The 26,985-nt window shown below is 54.9% G+C and overlaps 3 protein-coding genes across 4 annotated transcripts; 2 read left to right on the top strand and 1 right to left on the bottom strand.

Annotated features, from left to right (window-relative positions):
- Window positions 1-1,736: 1,736 nt before the first annotated feature.
- On the top strand, window positions 1,737-15,157 carry UPB1 (beta-ureidopropionase 1). Its single transcript, XM_072983585.2, has 10 exons — window positions 1,737-1,899; window positions 4,503-4,674; window positions 5,172-5,259; window positions 6,104-6,198; window positions 8,942-9,103; window positions 9,664-9,833; window positions 10,581-10,662; window positions 12,342-12,384; window positions 13,349-13,503; window positions 14,062-15,157. The coding sequence occupies exons 1-10, from the start codon at window positions 1,847-1,849 to the stop codon at window positions 14,143-14,145; spliced, it is 1,104 nt and encodes a 367-aa protein (XP_072839686.2). The 5' UTR covers window positions 1,737-1,846; the 3' UTR covers window positions 14,146-15,157.
- A 2,439-nt stretch (window positions 15,158-17,596) lies between these two features.
- Window positions 17,597-23,931, bottom strand: GUCD1 (guanylyl cyclase domain containing 1). 2 transcript variants are annotated; one of them, XM_020799095.3, is made up of 6 exons: window positions 23,479-23,931; window positions 22,449-22,533; window positions 20,557-20,722; window positions 19,654-19,745; window positions 18,986-19,227; window positions 17,597-18,521 (listed from the first exon to the last, which is right to left on the bottom strand). In XM_020799095.3, exons 1-6 carry the CDS (start codon window positions 23,792-23,794, stop codon window positions 18,430-18,432), a joined length of 993 nt encoding a protein of 330 aa, XP_020654754.3. In that variant the 5' UTR covers window positions 23,795-23,931; the 3' UTR covers window positions 17,597-18,429. The 2 variants fall into 2 exon arrangements, with proteins under 2 accessions (XP_020654754.3, XP_078237862.1); XM_078381736.1 differs by lacking the exon at window positions 20,557-20,722 and having other exon boundaries at window positions 19,521-19,745; window positions 23,479-23,811.
- Window positions 23,932-23,934: 3 nt separating this feature from the next.
- SNRPD3 (small nuclear ribonucleoprotein D3 polypeptide) lies at window positions 23,935-26,749 on the top strand. Its single transcript, XM_020799070.3, has 4 exons — window positions 23,935-24,076; window positions 24,647-24,796; window positions 25,734-25,926; window positions 26,593-26,749. The coding sequence occupies exons 2-4, from the start codon at window positions 24,671-24,673 to the stop codon at window positions 26,652-26,654; spliced, it is 381 nt and encodes a 126-aa protein (XP_020654729.1). The 5' UTR covers window positions 23,935-24,076; window positions 24,647-24,670; the 3' UTR covers window positions 26,655-26,749.
- Window positions 26,750-26,985: the final 236 nt, after the last annotated feature.

Here is a 26,985-nt window from a genome sequence, read left to right as displayed (position 1 = left end):
CCTCCTCCTCCTCCCCCCCCCCTTTATGAGCAAGCCTTTCCCCTCCTTCTGCACGTACTTCCCTTCGGAGCAGGACTCTCTGCAAGCAAACAAGCCCTCAAAGGAGCAGCTGCTGGAAGTTCAGGCTAAGAATAGAAGGGGCAACGGCCAGAGAGGAGTTCAACTATGTGACTCCAGGCAGGAGCCAGAGGCCCCCTGGAAGGCCCACGGTCTGGCGCGCTCCTTTTTTTCCCTTTGCTCTGAAGCGTGCGGCGCGTACAGGGCCCACGGACTGAGTCCCAAAGCGCTGCTTATCCTGTCGGATTCCCAGGGCTGCCGGGACAGCTTTGCTGGGAGACATTCAGGGCCCTCGGCGCTGCAGACGTGTCCGGATTTGCTGTCTAAAAAGAGACGGGCTGCGTCACCCAGGAAACCCTCTACTCAAGAGGGGCTTCTCCTCATGGGGCTCCTTTCTGTGTGGGTGACAGGCGGTGCTACTAGGCCCCATCCTTGCCTGCTGGGCATCGACACCATGTGGGTGGTGACATTTTGTGAGTTTCTAAGTTGTGGCTTCCACACCCACCCTTCTCCCTGGCCTTGAATACTGGGGAATCTCCTGTGTCCCACAGCAGAGCAGTCGGCTTGATTGATTGCCCAGGAGAATTTTAATGGGCAACCTCTCTCTCTCTCTCTCTCTCTCTCTCTCTCTCTCTCTGCCTTGCTCTGGAACCTTCTTTCTGCCTGCCTTTCCCCTTCACATTTCAAGCCCCGCTAAATGAGATAAATAAAGACAGGGCAGTTTGGTAAAAACACAAAGCTGATACTTCAAAATTCTGCTGGCTAAGGGTATATTGACCCTGGAATTCCTTTTATTTGAATTAAAGTTAAATATTAGTCCTCCTTCTTCTGGCAGGGCTTTATTTATGAGGCTTAATGTTTAACCAGAAGAGCTGTTCTGCATCCCCAGCCCCAAGCCCTGCCTGAACGGTGGAGATGTGAAGCTGTGTGGAAAAGACCCGGTTGCTTCCTCCTTCCCCAGATACCCGCAGGGGGGTCATCCTTGAGAGGACTGATGACCTGGAAGCACCAGGGGTCCCTGGCAAGAGGGGGCAAGCGGTGGGGCTCCCCCCTCTCCTCCTGGCCCCCTTTGCTGCCAGGCCTCCGCTTCCCTCTCAGACAGCATCCCCATCCAAGAGGCGGGTCCGGCCTCCAGTTCCCTGCGGTCACTCCATCTCTTCCCCAACTGGATTTTGCCTGGGCTCCATTCTCCCCGGCTGGAGGAAGGGGGCCTTGTGGTCATCAGTGGGCAGGCAGGGGCCTGGTTAATCATTATGGCTCACATAGCACAGATCCTGGGCTGCCTTGACCAAGGAAGGGGAAAGATGTCCTTGATCCGGCAAAGTGGCCGATTTCTCTCTCCAGGGCTGAGCAGCTTTTCCAAAACTGGCCTCCCCTCCTCGGAGGACACCTGAGCAGCAAAGGCCCTTCTTTCCCCGAGGCCGCCCCCTCCCCGTGGGTGGAAGGTCGCAGAGGACCTGGCTGGCCAACTAAAGGAGACTGGAGAAGTTTCTTGGGGGGGGGGGAAGGGACTCCAACTCCCAGAATCCACCGTCCACGCCCTGGCTGCGGGGAGGGGGGTGCAATCCCGCGAAGGGAACATTTTCCCCCCCCATCTCCCGTCTGCCCCTTCCTCCCTTTGGAGCGGCGTCGGGCAGGGGCAGTTCCTTGGGCCGACTCCAACTCCCATCGGCCCCCGCGGCCTCCTCCCCCCCTCCCCGAGGGGCGCAGGTGGGGCTCCCGGTCCGCTTCCTCCTCCCTCCCCTCGGCGGGCCGGCGGGATCCGTCTGTCTGGGAGCGAGAGGCGCGGATGGCGGCGTCGGGCGCGGAGGAGAAGGGGACCCTCGACGGGGAGCCCCCCAGGTGCGCCTCCGGGCGGGGCGGGGCGCGGGTGGAGGGGGAGCGCCGGGTGGGCAAGAAAAGACCCTGGGCCCGGGGGGGGGGCTGGCGGTCGGGGCGCCCGGTCCTCCTCGTCCAGCTGAGGCCGCTCTTTCTCCGGCTCTGCCCTCCGAGGTTCGCGGCGGCGGCTGAGTCGGTGGGCGTCCCGGAGGGCAGGGCAGGGCAGGCCGGCGGGGAGGGCCGGTCGGGAGCCCACTGGCCGGGCTTGAACCTTCTTCGCCAGCCCGGGGGCCGTGGGAGAGTTTCGGTGGCCAGAGCAGGCTGGGGCTCTCCTGGATTCAGATCCTGAGCCCCCTCGCCCAGATCTGATCCCAAGCAGATAGAGAGAGAGAGAGAGAGAGACCCGCCCCTCCGAGCGCAGAAAGTGTGTGTGTGTATGTGGGGGGGGGGGGGAGAGCCGTGTTCCCTTCTTGCCCTCTCGCCCGCCTTCTTTCCCTTTTTCTTCAGCGCCCAAGCGCTCAGGGAAGCTCCCCACGTCTCTCCCCCCCCCCCGCCCCGCCAACTGAAACAATTGAGCAAGTTGTAACACTCACTAAACACAAGTGAAACAATGAAACATTTTTTTAAACTAACAAGAAGTGAAACAATTACACAATTTTTAACAATCACCAAACACAAGTGAAACAAGAAAACCTTTTATAATAATAACAACTAGCAACAAGTGAAACAGTTAAGCAATTCTTTTAAAAAATCACCAAACACAAGTGAAACAAGGAAACCTTTTCTTAAATCACTATAAATAAGCCACAGCGAAATCGCCAAAGACAGAAGAAGAAACCAGATCACCCTTACTATGAAGGCAACAATCCATAAGTGTCAGAACAGTTTTGAGAGACCCTTTTGAAGAGGGAAATGTTCCCAAAAGCAGCAGCCAGGGACCGTATTTATTCTGGCAACAGGATCTGGCCTTTCTGGGCTGAAATGAAACTGAGGGAGGCCTGAAATTAGAGATGTAACTACGGAAACGGTTAGACTCAAAGAGTGTCCTCGTTTAGGCCTTAGCACCCCGTCACTTACACCCATGGGGAGACGATATCAATGTCTCCCAGTATGACACTGGACTAAACTGGGGGAAGTCATCCGTTCCCTTTCTGGGGCCTCTTTACATGGGGGGAGTATCAGAGACCCCGAAAGGTGTTCCAAAATGGAGGCAGGGCCACAGAAAAAGCCACCCTGAACAACCCCTTCTTTTCCTCCACCATGATGGACATAGTTCAATGTCCGTCCAAGCTGTGGACGTCTCGGATGATGCTTTCCAGACTTCAAGGCTCCAACGCCCAATCTACGCTCTGCCCCCCTCCCTCCCTCCCCCGTTCTTTCAACACTGGCCCTGGCCAACATCTGGCCTGAGGAGGGGCTTTGGTGGGTGCAAAACCTCAGGAGGGGGGCATTTTGGTTGTTGGTGGAAAAGGAGAAAAAGCCACATCAACCTCCCAATTGATTGCTGGACCATTGCCTCCTCTCCTCTCTCTCTCTCTCTCTCTCTCTCACACACACACACACACACACCTACCCCTGGGTGACTAGCGCAGGGAGGTCTCCTGCAGTGGCACCACGTGGGATGATACGCAGGAGGAGCAGCGGTAGCACAAGGGTCACCTCTGGCGGGGGGGGGGCTCTGCTCGTCCCCACCCTCTTTGAAAAACCAGGTCCAAAGGCTGGCCCAGAGGCCCACCAGGAGGATTTGCCACGTCTGTTGGCCCCGGGATAAAAAGAGCCCGGGTGCCTTTTTGTCTGCAGCGTCCAGGTGGAGAAGTTGACTCTTCTGGAAAATCCAAGAAGAGACGCAACTCCCCCCCCCCTTTTCCAGGCATGAAATCCCTTGGTCAAGTACAAGGGAGCTGCAGCCCAGACTGGAAGGGTCTGGTCAAGGCCACATCTTCACCTTCCAGGCTCCACAGGACTCTTTGGCCACTTCGGTGGCAGCTGCAGATGAATGCGGGTGGCCTTCTTGGCAATTTCCAGACAAAACCAACCCAAGGAGGGACTGCTGTGTCAGAGCGAAAACAGCCCAAAATCTGGGCTGAGGAAGGTAGTGGAATCTGGAAATTTCAACACAGACTGAACCAAGGCAAGATCTGGCCCAAGGCCCCTCGTGTGCAACATCCTGTTCCCATAGTGGCCAAACAGGTAGCCTCGGGGGGGGGCCTGCCAGCAGCCCATCGCTCCCCATGGCCACCTCCCTCTCAGGCTCTCCAGAAGTGGCTGACAGGGAGAGGCATCCTGGCTCATCCAGCCACGGACAACTCTAATCTCCATGAATTGCTCTAATCCTCGCTTACATCTGCCAGGTTTGCCACCACCATTCCTGCATCATGTGGCAGTGGGTTCCATAGTTTAACCGCCTGCTGACATGGGGCCCTTTTCTCCTACCTCTGAGGGCTGTTGTGAATATAACCCGAAGGGGGGAGGAGTCATGCTCCTCTCGCCTTCGGCTCACAGAAGAACAGGCAGGATGATACGACAAAGCCGTGCCAGGGAGTCTGTTTCCAATCTCTGGCCCTTGGCCTGCTCGTGGTTTCCTGGGGGGACCGGATGGGCTCCTTCTGTGCTCTTCTTGCCTCCAGGCTGCTGGACCTGCCACCTCTGGCCGTCTCCACGGCTGCCCAAAGGCAGTTCGACCTGCAGGGCTACAGATTTGAAGCAAAGCCGGAGCAGCTGAGGCCACCTCGTGTGGTCCGAGTGGGGCTCGTCCAGAATCAAATCCCTCTTCCCACAGACACGCCGGTCGCTGAACAGGTAGGGAGCCCACAGGGGCAGCCACAGGAAGGATCCACGGGCCCCAAACCTCTGTTAGTTGACGTGGGACCCTGCATCTTGCGCTGAAGAGAATGGGCACTTGCCACGGAAATGTGGGCCACGGGGGGGGAGGCTGCCAGCAATGTGGGTGGGAGCTGGTTTCATAACCTGGTGCGGTTTGACAGTTTTGGATTGGAGGTCACGGGTTCCGCTCATGCTTGGCTTTTTAAAAGGCCCAAGGGGATCATCCCTTTGTCCCCATATGCTTTGGGGCCCGTGAGGGGCCATGTTTTGCTCCAGCCCCAGAGAGCCACCCCAGACCCTGCCCCACTTTGTGTGGAGCCTGCTGGTCCCTGCAGAAGAAGGCTGGGTCTCCCTCCCCCCCCCCCCGGTCCCTCTTTCACTCCCATTATTCTGCTCCAGTGGGTAGAAGTCAGGGTGGCTTCTTGGAACAGCCCCACAAAGGGGGTCTTGACAGCCGAGCTCCTTCTCCCTAGGTGGCTGCCCTCTATCAGCGCATCGAAGAGATGGTGGATGTGGCTGCCCTGTGTGGCGTCAACATCGTCTGCTTCCAGGAGGTCTGGAGTAAGTCTTAAAGAGCCCACTTGCCTTTAAAGCTCTGTTAGGGCTACTCTAAGTCGGTTTTGACATGAGGGCACAGAACACACACACACACACAGAGGGGAAAAATTGGCCAAGGCTCAGCTGCGCTCCTCCGAGGCCAAGGGCCGAAGTGGCCGTCTGGAATCCTCTGGGAGCCCCTTCTGCCCAGGAAGGTGAAGAACCTCTGGAATACCATGTCCTTTGGGACTCATTTACGCAGAGGAAGCACCTGGTCTTCAGGGTTCCTGATTCAAGGTGTCTTGAATTCGTTTATCTACTATTATGGCATTTTTATACCTCACTTTCCCACTGGAAATAGTGTTAAAGGCAGCAGACAAAGATAATTAAAGCTGCAAATTGGAACAGTTTGAACAACAAAACCATCACATCCTACTAAGGCAAGCAGTTAAAAATCATCAAGGCAGGCAGGGCGGTTTTGATTCAAGGTCTGGAATGTCTCGACTTCCTGCTGTTTTCACCTGGAGTCCAGCCTGGTTGCTGCTCCGAACCTTTTTGGGAAATGGGAGCCTGTGGTTAGGATGTTTGGAAATAATGGTGACGGCTGCTGGGCACCCGGGCCGTGTCTCTGAGCGACTTGGGGGAAAGATCCCCTTTGAGAAGGGGGGGGGGTCCCTTTCCTTTGGAAAGATCACTGAGGCTCGGCGGTGGAAGAGCTGGTCCTGTCTGGCCACTCCTGGCCGCCCTCCCCATTGGCCCCAAAGAGGTTCTTTAGTGAGAACAGGAGCCCCCTCCCACCCCCACCCCCAGCACACAAAGGTGTTGTGTTCCCTCCTCACGGTCACACCTGTTTTGCCTCCCACCCCAGCCATGCCTTTCGCTTTCTGCACACGGGAGAGACTTCCTTGGACTGAGTTTGCCGAATCGGCAGAGGACGGACCGACAACCAGATTTTGCCAGAAGGTAGGGAGACCAGTTTTTGCTCTTCTCTCTTCCTCTCTCCCCTGGGAGCTGCATATCAACTGTGTGCAATGGAATATATTTGATATATATAATTGCTTTGTTTCCCCTCCCAATTCCTTTTGGCTGCCCACAAACCCGGGTGGGGTGTGGGTGGGGGGGCAGCTGCCTGGCCTAAAGCCGAGTCCTGCAAGAAAGCCACCTGGGGCTCCCTTCTCTTAACACCTGGCTCTGTCTGCCCTCACCTGGAGGACAGAGGAAGGTGGTGGTTGGGGAGATGCTTCCTGGTTCCCTCTTGGGGCCAATTCTGATCTTGCAAAGAGCCAAGCTGAGCAGGGCCCGCAAAAGTCTCCTCTCCTCTTGCCAATTAGGATGGCTGAGCGGTGTAAAGCTTGGGAAACGGCTTGCTTTTGAAATGTGACTTAGTCCCACCCTGATTGCGCACGCACACACACATGCACACACACACACACAAACACACACACAAACACCAGTGAACTCAACACAGGACACTCCATTACTTGCAACGCGTTAGCTCCACCCTTGGTTCTGGGGATGCTTGTATCTGTCCAGCTCTTCTTGCACCACTTTAAAGGGAAACGGGTTATATTTGACCAAAGCTTTTCTGGAGTGTAGCCCCACCGCCCCCACCTCCGCTGCAAGAGTTCACAGACGCTTCCACCCGCTACAATTTCTTTGCCCTGAATGTGTCACAGAGCTCCCTGGTGGTTCCTCCTAAGGCCCAGACTGAGGACCTCCCCCCCAATCATCATTTAGCATCCAAACATCACAGGGTGGAGGCCCTACATGTGCCCCCCCCAGAGAAGAAGGCCGAGATCCAGTTTCTTTGCCTTTGTGACACTGACTCCCCTTTTGGCCAAGGGACACTCACTTTTTGTCCCTAGTGCACACACATATACCCCCCCCTTTTTTTTGTGGCCCTGCAGGGACGAGGGTCTTTCTCTTGGCGTCTGCAGCCGCCCTGCACTCTCCGCCAGGGCGTAGGTCAAGCGTGAGGTGGCTGAGAATGGGAGATTAATGGCATCCTGCGGGATGTTGTGGTAAACATTCAGGCATATGGGCAAAGTGAAATGAGATGAGGGGAAGGAAGAGAACCTGTAATTGGATCAGAGCAGACATGACTGATCGGTCCTGAAGTGGAGCAGAGAAAGGCTTTCTCCCGGGACCCAAGGCAATGTCCTCTTGGCCTTCTTGTTTTAAAAGAAACAGGATGCAAAGATGAGGAATAATGCAATTTGCTCCTTGCACCTTCCCTGGGTCAGGCAGGGCCGACGTCTCCAGTGACTTAAGTAGATCTTTGGGAGGAAGGAGGGTTGGAGGGCCCGGAGGCTCTGTCTGGGCCCAGGAAAGCCTGGGGGTGCAGATCTGAATGCCTGCCAGGACCTCTTCGTGGCTTGCACGGAACGCTGGCCCCGGCTGCCAGAGACCCTGAGAAACAGCCGGGGTTTTGGAGCCTGGAGGTGGGAAGTGTGTCCGCCACAGAGACAGGCGGGCAAACACCAGATGCGCCACACAGGCGTGCAAACTCTCCTATAACACACACACTCTCTCTCTCTGTGGGAGGGGGTTCCTTTCCATCCCACGGATACAGCTCAGAGTCTCAGAGCCCCAACGCTTCCCCAGCTGGGCAGTTTCGCCTCTCCGTCGAATTTCCTGCCTCGGGTTATAGGGGAGCCCCCCCCACCCCACCCGGGACACTCCTGCTCTGTTCACCCGTGCCTTGCTTCATGGCCGTAGAGCCAGGGGATTCAGCAGTCACCCTTTTACCACCTTGGGCTTTTCAGTAAAAATCAAAGTTTGGGTCCTTCCCCTCCTTGTTCCTGATGAATGGAGGCTGTTTAACCCTTGACAGGAGGAGGGAGGGAGCCCTTCAGTGAGTGAACATTTCAGATTTGTTGGCAAATATGGGGTTCCTCTGAACTGAAGGGTTACTTGTCTTATCTAATAATGGCTGAAATCCTTTTCTCTCTCTCTCTCTCTTTTTTTTTTGCACTGACAGAACACAGAAAATTTTGTATATCTTCCAGCCAGCTAGTTTCAGGGTAGTTTTGAACCCGAATGTAACTTATCCGGGCTTTTCTGGGGGAGGTTACAGAAGAAAACCGGAGTCTTGTCATGAAGCTGTCCCTGTAGAGAGAACAGTTGTGGAGAAACTCCTGCCTCTGAAGCCAAGTGGGTACAGAGAGCAGGGCAGCCGGGCCTCCTTTTTGGTGGCCCCCGGCTTTGGGAATTCCCCCCCCCGATGAGTGTTGTCCAATGACTCCACCATTTTGACAATGGGGAGAAAACCTGTTAAGTTTCCAACAGTTTTCCCCCCCTAGGTGTCTTAGTGCCCCACCCAGCATGCACACAGTTCCTGTGTGTATTTGAGACCCCCACCCACCCAGCAGGGAAGGGCGAAAGGCAGGAGACGTGTCCTGTGAGGCCCTGGGTCACGACTGCCTGCCACCCCTGCAGTGTTGGGCAGGGCAGGGCAAAGCAGGGGAGTGACAGGGAGGAGCCGGGAGGGGTGTTCTTCTGGACTTGGCAGCCGCTTCCCTCTGAGCCATACAAGGCAGTTCTGCTTCAATTTGATTTTTTCAGCGTTTTGTTTTTCCTTGAGGAAAGGATGGCTCTTCTTACTTTGCAAACTGCCTCATATTCCGCCAGGGGAGCAGCTAAATGAATTCCTGTATAGGAGGAACCCGTAAATAAAGTGTGGTGCGGATGGTTTCTCTGTCTGCAGCTGGCCAGGAAGCACAACATGGTTGTCGTGTCTCCAATCCTGGAAAGAGACGCCGCCCACGGCGAAACCCTGTGGAACACGGCGGTGGTGATTTCCAACTCCGGCAAGGTGCTTGGAAAAAGCAGGAAGAACCACATCCCGCGGATTGGGGACTTCAACGAGGTAGGGCGAACCTTCACGGGCGGGAGACTGTGGGAAGCCCCCTGACCATTATGTCCTTCGTCCACAGGCCACATCCACCCTCCCAGACTCTTTGCAGGTGGGGTGGGACTGCTGAACCCCCGCCCCAAAATCCCCAGCTGTAGAACTATAATTCAGCAGCAAAGTTAGAGAACCCTTCCAAATTAAACAGGAGGTGCTCCGCTTGTGTATATGTAAAAAAAGGGAGCATCTGCTTGATTTAAAGAAGTCCCCCTGCTTGGCCAGCAAATGCAGCAGCATTGGCCCGAGACCTGCCCGTTTGCCTGTTCCTACCCCCCCTGCCCCCCCCCCCAATGCTCCCGATCCTTCCTTGCTCATCTCTCCTTCCTGTGAGCAGCTGGCCTTTTCAGCCCACTCCCACCTCCTGGCTATTGCCAAGCATGGGCCTTCGACAGTGGAGGCCCAGCTGTCTCCTTGGGTGTGGATGATGGGCTTAGCGCCAAAGGGGAGGGAAGCATGGCGTGTTCTCGGGGGGGGGCTTTCTTGAGGGGTGCCCTTGAACTCCTCTGGGCTTTTTACAGTCGACTTACTACATGGAAGGGAACAGAGGCCACCCGGTGTTCCAGACTCAGTTTGGGAAGATCGCTGTAAATATCTGTTACGGGCGTCATCATCCTCTCAACTGGCTCATGTACAGCCTGAACGGAGCAGAAATCATCTTTAATCCCTCTGCCACAATTGGGAAACTCAGGTAACGTCTGAGCTGTGCCTTCCTGCTGCACAAAGTGATCGAAAAGAGTCTGCAAACCTCTCCCGGGATCTGAGGCGTAAAACACTGTCGGCTGCTTTTGAAGAGAAGGGTGTTTCGCGTGTTGCCCCTGCATGAGAAGAGCTTCCATTTCGCCTCACGCCTTTGAGCTTGTTTCATGGAATGCTTCAGAAATCCCCTCCCTTTGACGTCATCCCAGATGATAGATTGTGCGCTGGTTTTGTGTTTGAAAGGAAGGAAAACAAATTGTGTAACCCGGATATATTGCTTCCCCCTTTCTCAGGGGTCTTGGGGCATTCTGGCAGGGTGGCCCCATCCCCCCCCCCCGTGGTGAGGCTTGGGGGGGGGGGCTGGCTGGCTCCAGGACGCTCTTGTCCTACCTTCTTTTCATTGGTTGGTTTCGTTTTGATCAAGCGATCATGTTTGCCTCCTTGGGCTGATTTGTGGATTTAGCATTTGCATCCATTTGACTTTGGATCATTTTGACTTTCTTATCCTGAACTACCCTGGAGTCTGGGAGGGGAAATGCCATGTTTTGGGCCAGCCATTTGCAGTAACTCCACAAAGTAACTTCTCCATGCTCCGAGCTGCCTCGAAGGCCCCTCTAGGGCACCCGGGAGGGCTGAAGGGAACGGAGCGACAGAGCCGCTGGGAGGCTCTTCCAGATGTAGCGGCAGAAGCCAAGCGTTACGGCCACCTACTTTTTCTAGACCCTCTTTGTCATTGCAGTGAGTCCATGTGGCCCATTGAAGCGAGAAACGCCGCCATCGCCAACCACTGCTTCACCTGCGCCATCAACCGCGTGGGAACGGTACGGAGGGCTTCCCACTCTTTGCGGGCTTTGTAGTTCATCGCGTGGGTGCCAGAGGTGGCTACAAACATGGGGCCTCCTTCCTGCAACCTCCGGATGTGCCACCAGGAAGAGGGACACGAGGCAGCTGCACTTAAGCCAGCATTCAGAGCTGCTTCCAGGGGGACCGGTCACCTGCTCTCCTACGTCAGACGAAAATGTCCTCCTTTCACCTTGAGCCGTAGGCATTCTGGCCAACTAAGCCAGCTCCTGGGGCTTTGCTTGTGAGGTGGTGTGTGCTTGTTGGGGGGGGGGGGGGCTTCCAGATGAGCCTCTGGGGGGTGTGGCTGCCAGGCCTCCTTCGGGCAGTTTCTAAGGATCTGGACCATGCCGTGAACCCACCAGGACACCTCCCTCGTTCTCCTGGTGCCTCGGCTCTTTCCCCAACCACCGAGCCACCGTGGCCTTCAGGAAGGAAAGAGCAGAGCAGCGGCTCCCTCTCTTTGCAGTGGTGGGCCAGGGAACGCCGAAGGAAAACAGAGGAAACCCCCACACACACACACACACACACCTCACAGGAAGGCAAGTATGTGCTGGGAATGGCGGTTGGCCTTTCTCATCTGCTTTCTCCCAAACGGGTCCTGTTTTGGAACCCTTGCTTTGTGTAGCACACGGGTTCTGGGCTTTAATATCTTCTGGGAATGAGGTTCCGTCAACCAACGCCATGCAGCTGGCTATTGAATTAGGAGATCATGTTGGAAATGGCCAACTTCCGCTTACAGATATGTCGCTTCTGGCTGCAATCTTGTGAAGAGGCAGGCCTCTAGCCGGTCTCTGCTGTCAAATGGCAGAGCCGGGGGCGGTGGCGCTAAAATTGTGCTCGGATGCCACAGCGCAACTCCACACTTAGCCCTGGCATGACCAAGATGGTCTGGTGACATTCCCCCCCCCCCCCCGGAAACTGACTAGACTGAAGTGTGAGCTTTCCCTGGTGAAATCAGTGGGACAAACAGTGGGAATTGGGGATTAAAATTGAAGAATAAGGACCCTGTGATTAATTATCATTAAACCCAGGGAATTTACGTAGGTGTTGACTCACTAAATCCCCATTGATTCAGGAGGGGATACTCTGGTTGTGACCTAATAGTGGATTTAAGCCAGAGTTTGCTGCTACACACACACACACACACACACACAGAGAGAGAGAGAGAGAGAGAGAGAGAGACGCTATGATGCGAAAATGATGTAGAGGAGTGGACATACCTGCACCCCATGCCTTGCCCACAGTCTGAGATGCCCAGGCCACAAAAAGATTCATGCCTGGGAGGGTGCCGAGCACCTCTGGCAGGAAGGACAGGTGGGCCTCTGGAAGCTGGAATCCCCCCCCCCGCAGACTGGCAGCAGACAGACAGACACACACACATACACACACACAGATCTCATGCCCATCCGTCTCCAGGAGCCTCAAGAGACGGAAGGTGGAGACAAAGCACAGCGGAGGATGCAGGCTGCGCTTCCTTCGACAGCCAGACATCCCTTGATTAGATTTAGAACAATTGTCGGCCAGCTGAGGCTCGTGTGCTTGGCCTTGTTCACTGGTGTGTGTTGTGTATGTGTGTTGTTTTCGGGGGGGGGGAGTGGAGGAGGGGGTCCATGCAGAGCCGCCTTCTGTTGACTTTCGGCTCCTCTGCTTCTTGCAGGAAGTTTACCCGAATCCCTTCACGTCCGGAGACGGTGGTGAGGGTAAGTCCCTCAAGAGTCTTCTCTGTCAGGAGGGAGGCATGGCGGTAGGGAGCGCGTGTCTGCCTACGTGTGTGCGGCCATTTGCCCCCAAGCTTCTTGAGTCAGCCGCAGCCGCAGCAGCGCCAAGGCTCTGCCCACTTTTTGGGCAAGGTGGCCCTCTTGGAGCCGGCGCCCCTCAGAGCAGCCCGCTCGCTTCTGGGTGCCAAGAGGCATGAAAGGCCTGCTGGAAACGGGATGGGGTCCTTTCATGCCTCTTGGCACCCAGACGCGAACGGTGTTTGTCAGTCGGCCAAACACCAATTGATTTTTATTATTAACTAATCCGAGAACACAATCACATCTGAGGAGGTGTTTACTCTGATGCAGTAGAAAATAAGCTCCCCCTATTCTCTGAATTAACAAATAATAGCATGATATATAGAAAGTTTTGAGCACAGTGAAACTATCCGAGAGTGTATCTCTGTGTGTGTGTGTGTGTCCATTTGATCTGCTGCAATAGCTGTTTAGGGTTTCATAGGTTTAGAACCAGCACTTTGAATTGAGATCCCTGCGACCGGCCCCAGTCTGCCACCTGGCTGCTGCGTTTTGGACTTGCTGTGAAGTCTCCCAACACTTTCCACAGGCAGCCCCGCGTAGAGCGTGCTAACAGTAATCCAGCCAGGATGTAACTAAGGCGTGTGTCACCCGGGGCCAGATCAGACTTCTCTTTTTAAATTGCTCTGTGTGGAGCCGAGTGTTTTTAAATGGTCATTTCTGTTGTGCTAAAGAGAAAGTGCAGTGTGGTGTTTTTTTTAACGTTGGGCTTTCTGTAAAATGAGCTAATATTTCAAAGGAGAAAGTTTGTACAAACAAGTGGGGTTCAGTGCAAGGCAGACGTGGCTGTCTCTGTCGCTTAAGGGCTACTGTGGGGCTGGTGGCAGAGCTCTGCTGACTGCAGTCTTTGGTTCCTTTGCTGTTTATCCAGCGCATCGTGACTTTGGTTATTTCTACGGTTCGAGTTACGTGTCCGCTCCGGATGGGAGTCGAACCCCCGGGCTCTCCCGCACCCAGGACGGGCTCTTGGTGGCCGAGATGGATCTTAACCTTTGCAGACAAGTGAGCGACACATGGAATTTTAAGGTATGTAAACAAACCTGATCAACGACCTCTGACATTCCTGAATTCTGCTGACATTCATGCTGAGGATTTGTTTTAGAGGCCTTCCTGCTTTGCTTTTGCTTGAATATAAACCCCTGCACACACCTGGGAACATTTGAATAGTTCCAGGACAAATTCCCAAGGAACTTTCCAGTTGTTGCTTTGAACCTCAGAAAAAAAAAATCTTACCCTTAAATTCTCTGTGACATTTGGATTCAGAAAATGATCTAAGCTTTTTAATGATTGATTGATTGATTGATTGATTGATTGATTGTAGAACTATGTGGCCTGGTCTTCCTTTAGTCATCAGTCCACCATCAACCTTTGGATGCTCAGCTGCATCTTTATAACGCAGGGTGTGCTTTTAGCTACTGCTTAAAGCAGAGATGGACAAAACTTGTGGTTTCTAAGAGGGCAAAACGGCCACGCAGGGGGCGTCTCTGGAAATACGTTGCGGTGAGAAGGTGTGTGTGTGTGAGAGAGAGAGAGAGAGAAAAAAGAGTTGACAGCCTTTTCCTTCCTTCCTTCCTTCCTTTCCAGATGACGGGGAGATACGAGATGTACGCCCAGGAGCTGGCTGCCGCTGTCCAGCCAAACTTTGTCCCCAACGTCATCAAAGAGTAATTCTTTGCCGAGCAAGGGTGGGGTGAAGAGGAGGACGTCCTTTGGGGGCTTTCTGAACCCTTTCCCCTACACCCTGGTCCACTCGAGGACATGGCTTCTCAAACCTCATGGAGGGTCTCGAGTACTTTAGCTGCGATCGAAAGAGCCACTTTAATCACAAGACAATGAGATTTGGGGCTGGATTTGAACCCCGGATTCTCCCCACTCCACCCTACATCACAGGGTGCTCTTGAAGTCCAAAAGCAGGAGGGATGTTCCTCAAGAAATGTACGTCCAGAACCCTAGCGGTAAGGAATTAAATTTTGGTTATAATCCCTTTAGAAGAATAATGGTTGCGTGGCTTGGATTCTTCAGTCTTGAAGCCCAAGGCCGGCATGTAAGGTCAGCCTTTCCACACACGCATAGACATGGTCAACAAGATACATAGAGACGGAGGGGGGAAATTCACCAGGGGCCCCCTCCCCACATACTCAGCCACCACCCTGTAACAGCTGGAGCATCAGGGCCAACCGGCCACTCAGATGCCCCAGGACTAAGACAAGTTACTTTTTCTGGACTATCGCTCCCAGAGGTACCCCTGCCAGCCTGGAGAGTTCGGGAGTTGCAGTTGAAAAGGAGCAGCCTCTCCAGCCTCTGGTGCCGTCACTTGTCCTGCTGGGACAAAATTGTCCCTCCCTTGGCTTCCTGTCTTAGAGGAGTCCAGGTGGGGCCCAGAGGTCCACCTGAGCAGGGACAAGCTGGGCCGGCCCTGCTGTTGTCGGCAGAGGCCAGGCCTGTTGGCCCTGCAGCACAAATAGCAAGGAAGAGAAATGTTACGTTAAAAAAGAGCTTCTTCCCATAGCTTTCTCAAACGGATCAACCAACTCCCTTTTCCCCAAAGAGGAAGTAGCAGGCACTGGGCGCTTGCAATGAACATCTGTAAACTTTTTTTTATTGAGTGACTTACAAAATATATTTTGCATATAACATTTCTCTGCCAGTAAAATATCCCTTTCCCTATAATGTACACGGATCCTGTGTGCTCTAGCCAATGTTTGCCTGCACAGAGTAAACTGATGAGCCAGAAGGGAAGGGAGGAAGGGGGGGGGGTGTCAGCCATCCTTGGCCTTCTTTGCAGCTCTCCAGGCTGTGCCCCCGCCCTCAAGGGGATCATCCTCACAAGGCCTGGGCCCTCCCTGGATGTCAGGAGCGCCCACCGCATGTTTGTCTCACATTCAGGACTGAGAGTGGCTGTGGGAGCGCATGCTCATGAGCTGGAAGCCAGCCAGAGTCATTCCTCCCCCCCCCCAAAAAAAACAACAACACGTGAGCTTGGCAGAGGCGCTGTGGTGTATTGCACACACGGCCTGCTCAGCTCGCTGCCCCTGAGCCAGGCAGACGGCCGGTGGCCTTTCACGGGCCAGAAAGAGGCTGCCCGCTGCTTGCAAAACCCTCCTCCTCCCCCCCTGGGCCGCCGCATGGCCCCTCCCACAGTGCTGCGGAGGCACCGGCTTCCCTTACACACACGCGCACACCCCCCAGGGCAACCCAGCCCCTGCTTGTCTCCCCCCAACACCAAAAAGCTTCTTCCTCAAAGGGACTTACCTGCGAGGCCCACCTCCTGCACCCGGGTCACTTCTAAAGGCCACTCCTGGCCTTCACTCCCATGGGAGGACCTTGGTCCCCACAAACCTTGGGATAAAGCTCTCAAAGGCATGGGGTGTGCGTTGATGGGTTCCTAGCAGCCACCTGCTTACACCACCACCTACGATTTGCTCCGCTTTCCCGGCAGTCCTGTTCTGCCCAGGATCATTCCTGCTTGAGTTGTCCTCCTCTCACCATGTGGTGGTTCACACCCAGCGCACCTTGAAGTTAAACAGGTGTCGTGTACAGAAATAACACTGATGAGAGGAGTGGGGTGTGTGTGTGTGTGTGTGTGTGTGTGTGTGTGTGTGTGTGTGTGTGTGTGTGTGTGTGTGTGTGTGTGTGTGTGTGTGTGTGTGTGTGTGTGTGTGTGTGTGTGTGTGTGTGTGTGTGTGTGTGTGTGTGTGTGCGCGCGCACCTTGAAGTTAAACAGGTGTCGTGTACAGAAATAACACTGATGAGAGGAGTGGTGTGTGTGTGTGTGTGTGTGTGTGTGTGTGTGTGTGTGTGTGTGTGTGAGAGAGAGAGAGAGAGAGAGAGAGAGAGAGAGAGAGAGAGAGAGAGAGGGTCACCTAAGCTGGATTTCTCCAGGGTCATCTTTTTGCACGGAGGACACGGACCCTCCCAGGTGCCACATGGACATCCGGATGTCAACACAAAAGGCAGTCACGACAATATTTGCTAAAGCCTTCGGCTACGCGGACCTTCCTCCTGGAGGAGGCGATGGGGAAGCCAGCTGCCACCACGGAGCACTCACTGGGCAGCTTTGCCCCTTTTCTATCTTTGCTGAGAGAGGGATGCAGCATCAGCAGTGGCCCCTCTTTCTTTCTTTCTCTCTCTCTCTCGCTCATCCCTCTCGCACCAGAAATGAGCCATCCTCAGCCCAGCCACAGGACAGCACGGAATTTGAGACGTGGGGCACCACGGAGATGCCCTTTTATTGGAAACCATCCAGGAAGAGGTGCTGTTGAGTGCTGAGATAGAGTCTTGGCTCTGGCAAGATCCCACCTGAAATGCTGGCCAGAGGCGTTTCCTTTCCTCCTCCGTCACAGACTCAAAAGCTCTGTGCCACGTTCTCTGTGCCAAGTCCTGCCGGCGGCCTCCTGCACCCAGGAAGCCCCCCCCTACAGCGGCCTTGTGAGCAGCGCCCCGGCCTCCAGAGGCAGATCCTGGGTTCAGACTCTTCCTTCCCTGCCCACAGGTTCTGCGGGGCGACCGCTGGCCTAGGTGAGCCTGCGGAAGAGGCTTAGGGCTCTGAGGGTGGGCTGGATTCCGAGGGGAGAGGCTCAGCTCCAGGACAGGAAGATAAGCCTGCGGCTACAGGGGGTGGCAGGTTGTTCGAAACTGGGAGACAAAGGGTAAGACCTATGGGGTGCAGTCTGCTGGGAGGGCAGCTGTTTGCAAGGGGCTGAGGTAAGGGTCTCAAGCCAGTAGGTTGACCTCCACTCAATGCAGAAGGACTGGCTGTGGAGAGGATATCACCAAACTCAGCGCTGCTTCATTTTGTGAAATTGGGCCTTGAAGGGATTCTGCTCAGCCGTATCCTTGTGTTTCCTTCTTGAGAGGAAAGTGAGGGGAATCCCTTGCCTGCTGGACTCTCATCCGCCACCCTGATGTAGAAGCCACGGCAGCCAAGAGAAGCCCAACGCTGATTCCACAGCTCAGCCACCGGGCCCCCCCGACCTCCTCGTGTGGGGAGGGGCCCCTGGTCCTAAAGCACTCCTGGACTGATGCCAAGGTGATGCCCTTCCTGCCCCCCTCCCTCCCTCCCTCCCTCCCTCTCTCCCTCCCTCTCCAGGTGCCCGAGAAGGACCTTTTGGCAGAGACCTGGGCTTCTGATGTTTATTCCTGCAAAGAGGGGCCAACAGAGGCAGGGCTGGGATCTGCATGTTGAAACCTCTCCCATGTGCAAAATTTTAAAACACACCTCTTTATATATAGATCACAGTCTGTACAGAACAGGCTAATTCATGGCAAGAAGACAGCACGGCTGGGGACAAAGTGGCGTTGGGGGGAAGCAGACCCCGGGAGATTTTGCTTTCTCCCTTGCAACCTGCAAGCACCCCCCTCCCTCACCTAGTCCAAGCCCAGATGCAAAACTGTGGCTCAGGAGGGGTGGGGAGGAGCCAAAGGGGTCACACACAGAGAGCCAGGCGTGCTGGGGCACAAGCTCAGGCTGTGAGTGGTTCTCAGGACCAGGATATGGAGCTCCTGCACCCTTTCAGACAAAACCCCGTTCCTGATTTTTCCTCCTGGTTTTTCTTTGTCTCAGAAGCCTAATTTTGGGTAAGAAGGAATGCCCAGCCGTTGCTCAGCTGGGGCCCAGAAACCCTGAACAGTCTGCCGCAAATCACCTGCAAATCTAGAAAGAGCTCCTACTTCGTACGGAACGATCTTTTGATTCGTTATCATGGTTCCTATCTTGCCACTTAAGACGCCGCTCTTCCTAGGTAGCACAGAATGAAGCCGGAAAGCAAGCACGCTCTCCTCCCTTCGGCCTCCCCCGGGCGGGTCAAAAGCATCCCTGGTTTGCAATCTCGCTGGCGTCCAGGAGAGCGCGTGTGCTGTAGCGAAAGTCCTGAGAGAAGCCCACGGCTCTGGTGGCCGTGGGCTCAGTGGCCGACATCAAACCGGAAGCAGCCCAGCCGGGAGGGAGCCGGGTCAGCTGTCCTTGTAAACGAAGAGGATGTCTTCGTCGGTGCCGTAACTAGTTCTGGCTTCCTCAAAATTGTTGATGCTGGTGCTGCAGGTTCCTGGCGGGAGGGGGGGATAGTGGGGGGGGGGGAGGACCAAAGAAGGTGAAGTCAGAGGCAGCCACGGGTGGTGGGGTGTGTGAAACAGGGCGAAGAAAGCCCAGACCGCCCCCCCCAGCCCAGCCACTCCCCCAGCAAAGAAGGAAGCAAACGGAACCTGGACCCCTGGGGGAGCCGAAGCCTTTGGCCTTTCAAATAGGTTGCAACTTGCCCCCTTCCCCCACACTGACGCCCCCAACTACTCCTTTTCCAAAACTAGAAGGAAACATCGGGTTCCCCTCTGGCTTCTTCTTATTTTTATTTTATTTTGCTTTGCTCTGGTTTTTTGGCGGCAGTGATGATCCACGCCACCACCCAGCGGATCCCAGAGGCAGACGAGAGCCGCCACCGCCGCCACCCACCCACCCCTCCTGGTCTGCCCAAGTCGCCCTGTTAGGAAAATAAAAAGTGCAGCGGCTACTCACGGTCAGCATAGGCAGGATTGTTGTAATAAATACTCCCTGAGGCTTTGTTGTAGCCACACAGCACGACGAAGTGGCCCTGGTAGTCGGGGCTCCGGCAGAAGCACTTCTGGCCCATGGGGAGGAAGCAGCAGTACCTGACGGGGCTGGAGCAGAGGTCACAGAGCAGCAGGACGGCGTTCACCAGCACAATGGCCGGGTGGCCCCGGGAGAGGTGCTCCTGGATGTCCTGGATGGTCACGGTGCTGCAGGTGGAGGGGGGAGAGAAGGGTAGGTGGGGGAGGGGGCAAGGGAAAGGCAGCCCCCCCGCCACCCAAAGGAGCCAGGGTGGTGGAACCATCTTCACGAAAGGGTTCCTACGAGGGCCCCCATTCGGCACACCTTGCGGGCGGAGGCTCTCGGCGAGATGCCGCCTGTGCAGCAACACGTGGCCGATCCCCTTGCATCCTCAGAGAGGGAGGGGGCAGGGCTCCCTCCTCATCCCCCTCCCCAGACAGGGCTGATCTACCCAGTCAGTCGCCGGTGGGGGGGGACCCACCTTCTCCCTGACAGGAAGCATCTGTTGTCATGCGTGGGATCAAATCTCAGGACATGCCCGGGGCTGGGAGTGCTGGGGCCACACTGAAGTTGGAAAAGAAACATCATCCAGAGACAAATGGAGGGCGGCTCACCTTTTCTCCACCAGCACCTTGCAGGCTTTGGCTTGTGCGAACAACTGGTTGACTCGGTTCTCCTCGGTATCAAAATGTTTCCTGTAGAAGGACTGCAGAGAGAAGACAAAAGTGCTCATGCGGAGCGCGACCTGGCTCCCACCGGGAGGGGGAGCTAGGCGGAGGAGCCCCCCCCCCCCACTACTACCAGAGGTGGCCCTTGCCTCAGGACCACAAAGCTCTCACCCACAAAGCGGACACCACAGGCTCTGACCCACCCCGTAGGGGTGAAAAGGGACACCGCCTCTGACGTCCGGTAGGGAGGCAGACCCGCTCTTACACCAACACCTCAAGATCAAAACACGGTGAGCCAGTGAGTTAAGCCCATTTTGCACAGCAGCCTTTCTCCCATTTGAAAGATGTCCCAAAAAGTCATCAGAAGCCACGAGTGGCTGAGAGGCAGATTTTTCCTGTTCCCAAACCCAGCTGGAGAATATCTTCGATGGCTCAGAAATAAAACCATTTTAGATCTGCAGGAGAACCAACAGGTTCAAACTCCCTTTGGTCTCGCAGGACACCACACTTCCCACAAGGAGCAAATTTCAAACACATCTAGAAAACCAAAACCAGCGCCAGGCAGAAGTTCCTGAACTTCAGAGAGAGAAGCTGATTAAGAGCAGAGCCCGTGTTTCACCCGTCTTTCCCTTTTGAACATGGCTTCTCTGAGCCAGGGCTCAATGGTGGCTGATGGCAGGAAAGCCTTGGGTTTCAGCCTAGACTAAGCTGGCCCAAAATGTCCACTAATGCTAAAAACAAACAAACACATAATTTCGATCCTTCTTGGAGCATCAGAGACTGAGAAAGCTTCCTGGCCCTTCCGTCCCAGAGGAAAATCCCAAATTCTGCTCCTGCTGGGGAGCTGACCTGGTTCTTGTAGCCTTTATCCACCCCCAGGGTCTGTGTGCAGAACCGATGCTTCACCCCAAAGTGGCGCATCAGGTAGGCCAAGTCAATGGTCCAGATGCTCTTGGTCAGGTGGAGATCCCGGAGGGCCTTCTGGAACTCCTCATCGTCCAGACAGTTGAGGTACCTGGGATCAAATCAGAGGAAGTGATGCTGGAAGGCGGAGACCCGGGAGCAGGGAAGCCCCTTGCCCTGCAAGAGATCCAGGGGGGCAGAAGGAGCCCCGAGGCTGCAGGGCCACTGGAACAGCCCCTTTGCTGACAAAAGCGTCCCGAGAGGGGAGGGAGAGCATTCCAGGGCGGCTTATTTTAAGGATAAGGAGCCGGTTGGAGTCTAGTTGGGAGGCTGGCTTGTTTCCGTCTTTGGTTCTTCCCCTAAGAGGCATCTGGGAGGCTTGCATGAGCTTCCACAAAGCCACATTCTTTTAAAAGGACTCCTCTCCAAGCCCTGAATATATGGGTTGAAAACTAAACAGAGGAAATGTACGCAATCAGAGCGTGCGCCACGTCTGGCTCCAAGGCTGACTTGGGGAATCAGCAGGAGGCCTCTGGAGGCAGAAAGGAAGAAAAATGGACGAACACTTTAAGAAAAGTTGCTGGAATGTGGATTTTGGCCTGGTCGAGACATGAAGAGGGGCAATGTAGGGACAAAAAATTTTGACCACCTTGGTTTGTGTGCACACAAATTCCCCTCTTTTTCTCTTGGATTACTTTAACCACAGTGTGATATTAGAGCTGTTTGGGACCCAACTATAGTTAGGGAGAACCAGGATTGCCTTGCAAACAAACCTGGCTCGAAGCCATTGTTTCAGGAAATCCAGCAGTGGCCTAAGCAAAACCCTAGTAGTGACATCACACTAAATTCCCAATAAAGCAAGCCCTGCAAGGGGAGGGGGAGAAATGAGCCCTATGCCAAGGAGGAAGAGGAAGCCTGCCACAGGCACCCCGTCTCCAAACCACGGTCACGCCAGAACCACAGCTGAGCTGGAGGACACGGAAGTGACGAAGAGGAGAGGACAGGGGTGGAGCTCAGAGCAGGAGTGTGGGATGGTCTCACAATGGAAAAGGACCACAATGGAGGGAAAGCCGCTAGCATTCGAAACGGAAGAGGGGAGGAAGGCTTGGCAGCCCAGGGTGTAGGGCACGCGGCCTTGGGAATTCGGTTTGGAAGAGAGAGAGAGAGAGGGAGGGAGGGAGGGAGGGGGGAGAGGTTACAGAAGTCAAGAGGGGAAATTACCAGCGCATGAACTAACGTCTTGGCAGGAGGGATGGAGAGAAAGGGGAATCTTCTTCTCCATAGCTACTAAGTGGCCCTCTAAAGAGGCACGCCTTCTCCTGCCACTAACGCTCGCGTTCCTCTGTGGAAGGAAAGACGAGTCCAGCAGGAGAAAAAACGAGAGCCCGCGGCGACCCAGAAGGAGGCGCACGGAAGGTACCGTAACGGTTCTTATGTCGTGGGGCACAAGAGGCACTGACTCTGCGGAAGGGAAGTCAAAGAAGAACATGGGAAGATGCGAAGAAAACACATGAAGCAAACCTTCCGCGGACTGGCCGCCTTCCCCTAACAGGGCACTTGCGGGGGGGGGAGAGAACCCTCCGGTCGGTCGGCAGAACTCCCCTCCTGCAGAGAGGACCCCAGCACACCTCCGGCAACCGTCAGCCATTACGCGGAGACGGAGAGGGTCCTTTCCTGCGTTTCCTCCACATACTCCTTGAGGAACTGAGGCTGGTCATCAGAGGGCTGAGGCCACCGTAGGGCAGGTTGTGACCACTGCACCAGGCTCTCTCTTTATGTAAGCACTACCACCGGCTCCCTCCCTTTCCCCCCCTCCCCCCCCAATAAAACGCACTTACTGCAGGACCATTCTGGAGCAGGCCAGCCCACAATCCCAGTGGTATAACTGCTGGAGAACTGGGACGTTCAGCTGCACATGGTCCACTGTGCCAAAGAGAAAGGAAGGCAGCCATTAGGAAGGCAAGAAGGCACCCTCTGCAGGGACCCCCCCCACACACAAGCCCCCACCCCCGTCCCCACTCTTTGCCTGTACGACCACATCCGCCCCTCGACGAAAACAACCCTTCTCTTGGGTTCCGTACTCGAGCAATCTGTGGACAATGATCTAAAACGGCACGCCAAAATCTGGCTTAAACTAGCAGAAGGTCATTTAGGCTTACTTTTTGATTTGTACAGTATCTTTATTTTCTACTCCTCTTTTCCACATTATAGGAGCCCCCGATTTAGTGGCAGTCCATCCCTTTTCTATGGGGCAATGATCACCCCAAACATATCTTGTTGACTTAAAGGTCCAGGGGTGATTCAGATGCTGCTGCCCTCGCCCAGCCCTCGCTTTTCACATAAATAATGACAGGATGGGCACATGGGGTAGAGGAACATCCTCCAAAAAGTGTGGGTGAGACAGCCTGGTGTTTCTGATGGTGGCCTGGAGGAGGAGGAGGAGGAGGAGGAGCAGTAGTGGTCCGAAGGGCCCTCCCAGAGTCTCCCCTGATGGCACCCCCACAGCACCCCCCCCATTAGGGGGTAACTCAGTTCTCTCCTCTCCCCCCCCACCTCCCCATAGGAAAAGATAAATGTAATTCTCCAAAGACTTGGCTCCTGGCGGGCACAATTTTTTTAAAAAAGAGATTATTTGTTTATTTAAAATTAAAGAAAATAACAATAACAAAGCTAACACAAATACATGATCTTACTTACACACAATCCAAGTTAACCTTCACCCTCGGGACCAGGTCACCAAAGGTCAACCCCCGACCCCGACCCCCCCCCACCGGGAGTGCCTGGTTTCCTGGCGAGGTCACGACCCTCTCCCCTTTCCCCCTCTCCCCCGGCACTCTGCACAGGCCCCGGGGCCCCCTCGCCACCGACCTGAGGGCGGCTCCGGCTCCTCCTTGGGGCTCTTCTTCATGGCGAGGCGGCAGCGCTCCGGGCCGCTCACGGGGCAGCCCGGGCCATGGCTCCCGCGAGGCCTCCTCCTCCCCGCCGCCGCCGCCGCCTCCTCCTCCGCCTCCTCCTCGGGCTCCCGGTCCCGGCGGGCGCCTCCTCGGGCAGATCCGGGCCTCCTCCGCCTCCGCCGCCGCCGCCGCCGCCTCGTTTCGCCCCTCAAACTCGGCCGGGCTCTCTCAGAAACCGGGCCCGCGGAGCGGCTGGGAGAGGAGGCCTCCCGGCACCCGCCGACACGCATTCAGACGTGCACCCGACACCATCGTCCCACACGCGTCCCACGAAGCGAGGAAGACGGGAACCAGGGAGGAAAGGAGGGGAGGGGCGGAAGAAGCCGGAACCTTCCCTCACAGGCCCTGTTTCCCCACCGGGCCCTTTCGGGGCTGGGACACCGCCTGACCATAGAGTCCGAGCGGGGCAGAGCGTCCCGGATATCCGTGGCGCGGTGCCTACTGGGAAGCCCGGGGAAGAAACGGAGGAGGCACGCCGCTCATCGCAGGTCTTTTCGTCGCCGCGCCTGACGGTGAGTGGCGGGAAGGAGGAGGAAGGAGAGGGTCCGCGAAGGCCGGGCCAGAGGATGCCCGGGGGGAGGGGGGAGGAGAGAGAGAGAGAAAGGAATCCCTTTCAGGGGGGGGACTACAACTCCCATATTCCCCCAGCCATCAGAGAATCCCCTCCGAAAGGAACTTTCTTCCCGGCCACGATGGCTTCTCATCCCAGCTCTGTTGGCTAGGGGATTATGGGAGTTGTAGTGCCCCCCCCCCCCGAAAGAAACTCCCTCTCGCGGCGCTCTGTTCACCCCCGGGGAGTTCCTTAGGAAAGGCAGGGAGCGTGGTTGTTGTTTTTTAACAGGGCGGCTGGGGAGGAAGGAAAAGGAAAGGAAAGAGGAGTTCCCTGCACGGCCCTTCGGCTTGGAAGGTGTGAGGGCGGTCTCATCCTGCATTGGCTGAATGAGACCCCCTGAATTGAACGGGGCCGACACCTGGGCAGAAGCGCATCGCCTTGTACCGCTTGGCCCTGTTGAACTGAGGGATATTTGCGAAGGCAAGGCCATGGCCGGGGCAGTTTTGCATTTCCTCCCTCTTTTTCTCAGGGGTAGCTACGCAAAGGTTCAGCCATGTCCATTGGAGTGCCCATCAAGGTTCTGCATGAGGCAGAGGGTCATATCGTGACCTGCGAAACCAACACCGGGGAGGTCTACCGAGGGAAGCTCATTGAGGCCGAAGACAACATGAACTGCCAGGTGGGTCTGCTGTGGAAAATGGGGCCGGAGCCACCCCACGGGGTGAAACATCACACGGGCTGCGATCTGGCTGGTTAGTCAAGTTGCCGGAATTAGAGTAGGCCCATTTGAACCTGTGGAACTTACAGAGGTTTTGACTGTCCAAGTCCCCACTGGTTCAACTGGCTACTCTAAGTGCACCTTACTGCGCAAAGCAACAGGACCTCAGATCTTGGGTTCTTCATCTTTTGGGTAGGGGATCATAAGAATTTTCCAGTTAAAGAGGATCTTAACTGACATGCTATGACATGGCAAGGCTATCACCCCACCACCACCACCACCCACCCCTGTAACCCCTGTAGAAACTCCTTAAACAAGTCGGCGTTCCAAGGGGGGTGTCTCCTGTTCTACCTGCTTCTCAAGCTTTGAAACAATGCCAGCTAGTTTTAACTCTTTGGTTCTAGGGTGCTTTCTGACTGACGGTTTGGAGCTCAGTCATCAGCTGTGCTGTTTTGTTCCTTTAGAACACACGGTTTCGTCCCCTTTGATCTGTAAGCTGTTTTGGGAATACTTACAGGTTGTGGAAGATGAGTTTTTACGTGACATAAATTCTAGAAATAAAATGGAGTTTAGAAATAAGCACTTTGACAAGGGAGAATGGCGTGCTTCTTTTTGTGGTTTCTATTCTAGCACTGGCCCAGCCTTTCTCCAGGGGACCTTTAAGTTCGGAAATTCTTGCAGTTGTTAAAATAGCATTCCCAGGAACTAGCAGACTGGTTTATACCCGGTGGGCCAGATAGGCGGGAAATAAATCAAATAAATCAATAAATAAATTCATTTTCATTAATTAATTAATTAATTAATTAATACATCCAGGCAGGGAGCTTTTCCCAGCTAGGGAAAGCTGCCAGATTCTTCTGTGGAGCCTTTGCCTTCACTCACGGAGTTTCTCTTCCAGATGTCCAACATCACAGTAACGTACAGAGATGGGCGCGTGGCCCAGCTGGAGCAGGTGTACATTCGGGGGAGCAAAATACGCTTCCTCATCTTACCAGATATGCTGAAGAATGCACCCATGTTGAAAAGCATGAAGAACAAAAACCAGGGTTCTGGAGCCGGACGAGGCAAAGCAGCGATTCTCAAAGCCCAGGGTGAGTTTCTGTGCGTTGATTGGGGTGGGGGTAGGGAGGGCTTGCAATGTGAGAGGAAGGGGCTTCCAGCTTCACCCTCTCCTCTCCAGTTGCACTGGGGAACTGCCCCCACCCACCCACACTGCTTCATTTACAGTTTGCCACAGCTGATGCAAGCTCCCTTTGTGGACTTTTCCAAATCTTTTGCCCGAACAGCTGGGTGGCTGGGGCACTTGGAAATGCTGCAGTGAAATCAATGGGCAATCGACTCAAAAGAAAGCACGCCCCGAAATACAACTTTATTCAGGAAATTCACTGCTCCCGGATGATAAGATGCCCATTAGCTTAGACAGCTTCAAATGTTGGAGCCAAGAAAAAGTGTAGAGGAGAGGATGTTGGCCTGTGGGAACCAATCACAATAAATACGCTGGATCTCTGAATGCCTCTTGCTTGGGAGTGCCCACGCTCTTCTTTCACTCCCTAGATTAGGTCAGTGGGAAGGTGAACCCGTCTTTGGCCTGATCCAGCATGGTGCCTTCTGCTGCCTTAATGGCTTGTTGACCGAGTCCTTAAGCGTATTAGTCACCCTATAATTTATAGTTTGGGAGGCAGCTTACAGCAGAAAGTTTCAGAAGTGCTTATCCTACAGCCTTTACCAGGTGGTTGCTGGTTTTATTTCTCCTCCAGTGGCTGCAAGAGGAAGAGGACGCGGGATGGGGCGTGGCAACATTTTCCAGAAACGGAGATAACCTGGAAACAAACCTTACGTTGGCGAATTGGAAATAGTTTTACGAGTCAGTTGTGCTGCGTTTTTCTGTGCTTCAATAAACGTGTTTCTTATTAATGTGGGCACAGTGTCTTGTCATGTGGCCTTAGCTTCACATTTGTGGTTGGCACACTGACAAAGTTGTTAATCCCTTTCTCCAGGGCAGATCCGGGGCTGTGTGCATGGCTGGTGTCATGCTGCCATTATTGCCCCTGCGCCAGTCTCACTAGCCAGGGCTTCTTAAAGAGTTGTGGCTTTCTTTCAAACAATTGGGTTTGGCTAGGTCATGGTTTTAATTGTGGTGGTTGTTGAGA

This window comes from Pogona vitticeps, chromosome 14, assembly GCF_051106095.1.
Source record: "Pogona vitticeps strain Pit_001003342236 chromosome 14, PviZW2.1, whole genome shotgun sequence".
Taxonomy (NCBI): domain Eukaryota; kingdom Metazoa; phylum Chordata; class Lepidosauria; order Squamata; family Agamidae; genus Pogona; species Pogona vitticeps.
Note: the sequence above shows the minus strand (reverse complement) of the source record. Positions and strands in the feature narration are given on the sequence as shown.

Coding starts and splice junctions, on each gene's coding strand:
- UPB1 (XM_072983585.2), top strand. CDS start 1,847: ATGGCGGCGTCGGGCGCGGAGGAGAAGGGGACCCTCGACGGGGAGCCC. Junction 6,199..8,941: donor CAACCAGATTTTGCCAGAAG/GTAGGGAGACCA, acceptor CTCTGTCTGCAG/CTGGCCAGGAAGCACAACAT. Junction 12,385..13,348: donor GTCCGGAGACGGTGGTGAGG/GTAAGTCCCTCA, acceptor CTGTTTATCCAG/CGCATCGTGACTTTGGTTAT.
- GUCD1 (XM_020799095.3), bottom strand. CDS start 23,794: ATGCGTGTCGGCGGGTGCCGGGAGGCCTCCTCTCCCAGCCGCTCCGCG. Junction 20,723..22,448: donor TGCTCCAGAATGGTCCTGCA/GTAAGTGCGTTT, acceptor ATTTGATCCCAG/GTACCTCAACTGTCTGGACG. Junction 19,746..20,556: donor ATAAAGGCTACAAGAACCAG/GTCAGCTCCCCA, acceptor TTCTCTCTGCAG/TCCTTCTACAGGAAACATTT.
- SNRPD3 (XM_020799070.3), top strand. CDS start 24,671: ATGTCCATTGGAGTGCCCATCAAGGTTCTGCATGAGGCAGAGGGTCAT. Junction 24,797..25,733: donor AAGACAACATGAACTGCCAG/GTGGGTCTGCTG, acceptor TTTCTCTTCCAG/ATGTCCAACATCACAGTAAC. Junction 25,927..26,592: donor AGCGATTCTCAAAGCCCAGG/GTGAGTTTCTGT, acceptor TTTCTCCTCCAG/TGGCTGCAAGAGGAAGAGGA.